General features: G+C 46.3%; 1 protein-coding gene and 1 long non-coding RNA gene across 2 annotated transcripts; both read left to right on the top strand.

The window, feature by feature from the left end:
- Positions 1 to 921: 921 nt before the first annotated feature.
- LOC135387220 (uncharacterized) lies at positions 922 to 2,061 on the top strand. Its single transcript, XR_010420949.1, has 3 exons — positions 922 to 1,394; positions 1,633 to 1,735; positions 1,796 to 2,061. It is a non-coding gene; the product is annotated as an uncharacterized LOC135387220 (long non-coding RNA).
- An 899-nt stretch (positions 2,062 to 2,960) lies between these two features.
- LOC135389571 (uncharacterized) lies at positions 2,961 to 5,364 on the top strand. The gene is made up of 3 exons (XM_064619607.1): positions 2,961 to 2,980; positions 3,049 to 3,097; positions 4,510 to 5,364. The coding sequence occupies exons 1-3, from the start codon at positions 2,961 to 2,963 to the stop codon at positions 5,362 to 5,364; spliced, it is 924 nt and encodes a 307-aa protein (XP_064475677.1).
- The last annotated feature ends 737 nt before the right edge of the window (positions 5,365 to 6,101 follow it).

A 6,101-nucleotide genomic window follows, 5' to 3' on the forward strand; every position in this document is an offset into this window, starting at 1 on the left:
AATATACAAGGTGCCGTCGTCGTTCAATGTTACAATCGTGTATTTCTGATCACTTACGTCTGCTTGCTGCGAACTTGAGAAGACAGAAGTGTGATCGAGTAACTGCAGTTTCGACTCATTTCATTCAAATGCATGAGAGAGCTTGAAGAAAATACAACGTCTAGCGTTGTGGAGGAAAAATTGGGAAGCTTGCAGTGTATTGCCGCAAAAATAGCGTGCCCGCTCCAGGGCGTGCCAGTCAGCAGCAGTCAGCCAGAAGTCAGAACATAACGGCGACACTAGCAGTCCACAACTGCGAGAAGGAGCTCGGAGCGATCTCAGCGCAAGCACTTCTAAATGATTTACTCTTGTTCAGCGTTCGTCGTTCATATAGTTCACTTGCCACAGTACTTCAATCCATACGGCGTCCAAAGCCGCTCTGCTGGGTCTCCCTCCCCGCGCTTTTCCTTAAGCGCATGCGCTGTGGACGAGTAACAGTTCTGACAGGCGCTGCGAATACTTCCAAGCGACCCGCGGCATCGTTTAGTTCTTTAGTTCATCCAGTTCTCTTCCTTCACACCTTCACACACTCCACTCGAAGCTCTCCCTCCCCGCGCTTTTCCTTAAGCGCATGCGCTGTGGACTAGCATCTTCTCTGACGAGCAACGGTAGGCCCTGCGAGTGCTTCAAAACGTCCCGCGGCATCGTTTAGTTCTTTAGTTCATCCAGTTCTCTTCCTTCACACAGTCCACTTGAGGCTCTGCCTCGCCGCACCACCCGCGCTTTTCCTTAAGCGCATGTGCTGTGGACGAGCAGCAGTTCTGACAGGCAACGGCAGCTATGCGAGTACTCCAAAGCGACTCGCGACGTCGTTTAGTTCTTTAGTTCATCCAGTTCAGTTCCTTCACACCTTCACACAGTCCGCTTCAGCGCAGCGTCACAGCCACTCAAGGCCACAGCGTATGCGCCGTGGTCTCCCGCCCTTCTTCTTGCGCGCATGTGCTTTGTTAGCTTTACAAAACGTTCGTTAGATGGCGCAGATGTCACACTTGGAAGCGTATCAAAGCGTATGGCGTATGCGTTGTGGGTGTCGAGGACCAATGAACTGAATTGCGGAACTAATGTTTTGGTTGTTGTTGAACTAGTTCGTTCAGTTCACCCGAATGACTAGTTCAGTTTGAAGGGTTCGTCCACGAACGACACATCACTACTCTATTCCGCTTGCAAAGTTCGTTGAGGTCGGACGCGTTTGTTCTCGCATCCGGATTTTCCCGTTTCGTTGTGGCTCTGGGCTCCTCTGGTGCACCGAACTGCTGTGGATGTGCTATTCTGCTCTACAGGTGATGCCTGGACGTGCTTTCTTGTGTGCGTGTTGGAAGATACGTCCAGAAGCCCTTAGATTTGGTGAAGTAAAGGTTAGTTGCGTGCCAGTAGTGTCATGTTTCGTGCTCTTTGTTCAGTATCCTTTCCAGCACGTGGGTTCCTCCTACTTTATGCTCCCAGTGTGAATATTACCCTTGTGATTCCTATTACCTTATCTCTATCTGTTAGCTCAGTGTTCCTATTGGTAAACCTCCAACGCTTATCAGGGTGAATATGTCACATGTGATGCTCCAGTGGCCCTGCTACTTACGACGAATTTGTGAATTTCAGATGCTTTTCACGGATCGATTTTCGTGAACAACGCAGATGAGCCAGCACACACACGACGTGGGAAAATGAACAGATACGTCACGGAAATGTTGAAAGACATCAAGTAAGTCGCGTCAAAGTACGTTGCAGAGCTCTTCACTGATTTGTGTTTACTGTGAAACAGATGAGGCATACGCCTCACCCATGCAACTCCGTCATCTGCTCCACGGCAGTGCAAGCTGTGTCCTTGAATGTAAAAAAATTGTGAATGGTATTAATAAATAAAGGGAAGTAGACGGTATTTTATTGTACTCCTCTCTTATTATTTTTGCTCATTGCATGTGTATGCATGTATCGCCACAGCCAAATTTCATACCATGTCCCCATACGCGCAGTGTACAGATCATATAGGAGACGCAGGTCCTACATCTCCTATAATACCTATATTGCTCCTATAAAATCTATAACTCCTGTGGTACCTACACCACTTATAGGTCCTATATCCAATGACATCATATGAGGATCTACATATAGGACGTTTCTGATATGCCGTTAATCAAATTATATGTGGTTATGCTAGTTGCCCCTCATGCGCGTCGGAGCCGTTCATTCACTGTGATCTGCGAACATTCGTGACAAATGCCTTGGTGTTTAAATACGAAATCAAGATCGATTGCCTATAATAGCAGTGATTCTCGTGCAGAGTTACTGATCATTAATATATTTTTTGTTTTGTTTTAGTTTTCCCGCAGCCATTGGCAACAACGACGCACATAGCTCAGCATTGGCTTTTGAACTGCCCTTCGATGTCGAAGCACGTAAAGTGAAGCCTCCAGTGAAGCCTGTTACACGACGTAAAAAGATATGTACTGTAGCTTTTTCGAGGCAGTTCCCGAGGACAAATAAAGTTGATTTGTCATACACCATCGCTTTTTGATTGTCTGCTTCGGGACAGCATGATCGTTGCTCTACAGCAAGACAGCAAGCGCCGAGGACAAACGGACGAGGCTGGGGGGGAGGGGGGGACGAGAGGAGAGACAAAAAACCCGAGGAGAGAAGGGGAAGGAGGTTGGGAAAGGAGGTCGGTCTACGCATGCGAACTGGGCCGCAGCTTTTTTCCCGCGCTGCAGCTCGGGGACGCTGTGTGTGGCTCCTAGAGATCACGTGGTTTGGGCGCCCGCCATTTTCCCTGGACCATTGCGTAAACGGCAGCTTCCGGCGGATGGCCTCATCACGAAGGAGTCATCGCCATTAGCATCATCGGAATGTCGTTGGAACGGTTGCAAGATGTTTCTTCAACTGTCTCAAGCTCTCAGCGTTCGCACGTCAATTAGAGAACAAAGGAGGATATGACTTTGCGTCATAAGAGGTAAGCTGTGTGATAGAAGTGTGTCATCAAGTTTCACTTATATTCATACAGTGACTGTTGTGCTGTAGGTTTTTGTTGTTCGTTTCGAGCAGCGGCTGCGGTCTTGCGTCCCGTCAGGTAAGTGTATAAGTATCAGTTCGTGGCCGGTGTTGGTTCTGCTAATTTCATTCTCGTTTTTGCAGGCCATGAAAGAACAAAGGGGGATATCATTTTGCGCAGTAAGGGGGAAGCTGTGTGACAGAAGTGTGTGATCATGCTTCACTTGTATTCATACCACGAGTGTTGTGCTGCAGGGTTTTGTATGTTTCGAGCAGCGGCTGCAGTTTTGCGTCCCATCAGTATCAGTTCGTGGCCGGTGTTGATTGTGAACCAAATTTGTTGTTGCTATGACTATTTTATTCGGTTTTACTCACTTGCGTTTGAAGATTGCTAATTTGCGACTGAACGCCCTATTCAGACACATTTCTTTCCAGCGCTTCAGAGACGTCGCTTTCGCCGAAATTCAGTGAATTTTGAAGTCCACCGTTATCGTGGGTCCCCAGAAGAACTCAGACCGCAACAGGTCATTGACTGTCTATTGTGCGACGCGACACTGTGTGGCATAAAGCATGTGTACGTGTGGAATACTTCGCTACTGTGTGCGCGGGATGTTTTGTATAATTGTGTCGACACTGGATACCACTGTCAAGGTATGCATTTTCGGAATAAAATAGATACATATATAGTTTTGCAGTACTTCATTTGGTGTATTTTATGCGTGTTGCGATTGAGTGAACAATACAACGAGGAAATTCAACTTCGCTTAAGTCACAGAAAGTCCACAAAAAGTATTCACATCATACGGGGATGGTGTTAATCGGGCTTCAGTAAATCATGTGTCTTCCTCGATTAAGAAGAATATACTGAGTGCCTCACGTAACGGTCGCCGAGTCTTTTAAAAAAGGACGGAGGTAGTTTCGTGGGTGACGCCGACTCATTGACAGCTGAGTCACAACAGTGGAAAAAAAAAATATATAATAAAAGAAAAAAAAGAAAGTCAACAGAGAAATTGAGATCACATATAACAAGACTTACACATGAAGGTCACAGGTAAGTTGTGTAAAGTATATGGAGGGTCTACAAAAGGACCTGTTACCTTCCTGTGAATAATTGTCAACAAGACAACCATAAGAAGTTCCATAAGTCAACATAAAATCAATATGTGAGGTAAACACAAGGCTAATAGTAAGTCTACTGAATGTCTGTGCTCTCTGTTGACTAAGTTCTGTAGAATGGAAACAAAAGGTCAACAGCCATTTTTGTAAGGGATATGCACAAGAGAAAAGCAGCTACGCAATTATCGACGGCCAGCTTCGTGGTTTGAAACCACACTGCCCGACCTTCCTGACGAGTTTTTTAAGCGCGACTTTCGCGTGACCCGTGCGACGTTCAGCTACCTGATAGAGGTGTGTCAAACCATGGCATGGAGCGACACGAACTTGAGGAAGGCCGTGCCATTGTGAAAGCACATCGCAATTGCTCTGTATCAGCTGTCGTCGTCCGCGGAAGACAGGACTGTGGGCAATCTTTTTGGCGTCAATAGGTCCTTCGTGAACCTTGTGTACAGAGAGTTCTGCTCCGTGATTGTGAACAAACTTGAAGCAAAGTTTGTGAAGCTCCCAACCCAGGCAGAACTTCCGGAGCACTTACATCGGTTTGAGGCTGTCACAGGATTCCCTCAAGGGTTCGGAGCTTTGGATGGATGCCATATTGAGGTTTGTCCTCCAAAAGACCAAGGTCCTGATTACTATAATTACAAAGGGTGGTACAGCGTCATCCTCCTTGCCATCGTGGATCACACCTACAAGTTCATCTATGTGAACGTGAGATCACCGGGAAGAAGGCACGACTCGGCCGTCTTCCAGAGGTCCAGGTTGCCAACTGTGCTGAACAGTGAACTATTCAAGACATGTGCAGTGACTATGCAAGGTGTCAGAGTGGGTCCGGCCATTCTTTGCGACCAAGCGTTTCCCCTGCAGCAACATCTAATGAAGCCATACCCTGACAGGGCAGCAGACTCTCCTGAAAAACAAAACTTTAATGCTCAGCTGTCAGATGCAAGATGTATAGTTGAAAATGCCTTCGGCAGAGTGAAAGCACGGTTCCGGATACTTCTGAAGGGACTTGAATGCGACATTGAGAACTGTGGAACAGTAATTCGAGCTTGCTGCGTTCTGAATAACATCTGTGAGGATATGAACGACAGTGTAGAAAGCAGCTGGATGGATGAATACCACCACCGCGTCAGGGAAATGCCGCAACATTCCACGACCGTCTGCACCGAAGGTGGGGCACGTGTGCGTGATGCCATTGCCTCGCATCTCTACAGTGCAACCTCTTCATGAACACGACATCTGGCTACTCATCGCCCCTCAAAAGAGGCCCTTTTCAGGGCCACCACAAATGTCTGCCGAAAGACCACGTCAGCGTAGAACAAACCCTACTCAAACATTCACATTTTATGAAGGAAACACAATTAAAATGCCGGCATGGCAGTACAAGAGAATAGCACAACATAAGGTTGTGCAACTAGTGAGACATTTTATCAAGGCAAAGTAATTGTGTATAGAGTGTATGCACCTACGTCATGTGACGTGGTGCATACACTCTATACAGAATGATTTTGACACAATTCAGATGTGGCATGTGCGTAACCTTCTCGCACTGCGGTCACATTTCCTGGTAGTAAAAGTTATCTTATATAATACTTTTCATAAAAGAAACTTGAAAACGACAATGACGAACTGTCTTCGGGATAAAAGGGGGTGAAAGCGACCGGATTTCAAAGCACCATTCGTGTGACAGCATGGGAGTACACCCTGTTCATATCAGGGGTAGAGAAATTACTTTTATTTTCTAACACATTTCTCTTTTGGAAAATAATGGACTGCATAACTCCTTGCTTGCTCATGATAACCAAATTTGAAACACATAATGACAAGCAAATATGAAGCAAGCTAAAGGAAAAGGCAAAATAAAGGATATGAAAGACCACAGGTGTTTTAATTACATAAAGTTATGCAGTAATATGCAGTACAGCCTAGGGCCGAGCTTCTTTGGGTCTTCAGCGACTCTCACATTG

This window comes from Ornithodoros turicata, chromosome 3 (assembly GCF_037126465.1).
Source record: "Ornithodoros turicata isolate Travis chromosome 3, ASM3712646v1, whole genome shotgun sequence".
NCBI lineage: Eukaryota > Metazoa > Arthropoda > Arachnida > Ixodida > Argasidae > Ornithodoros > Ornithodoros turicata.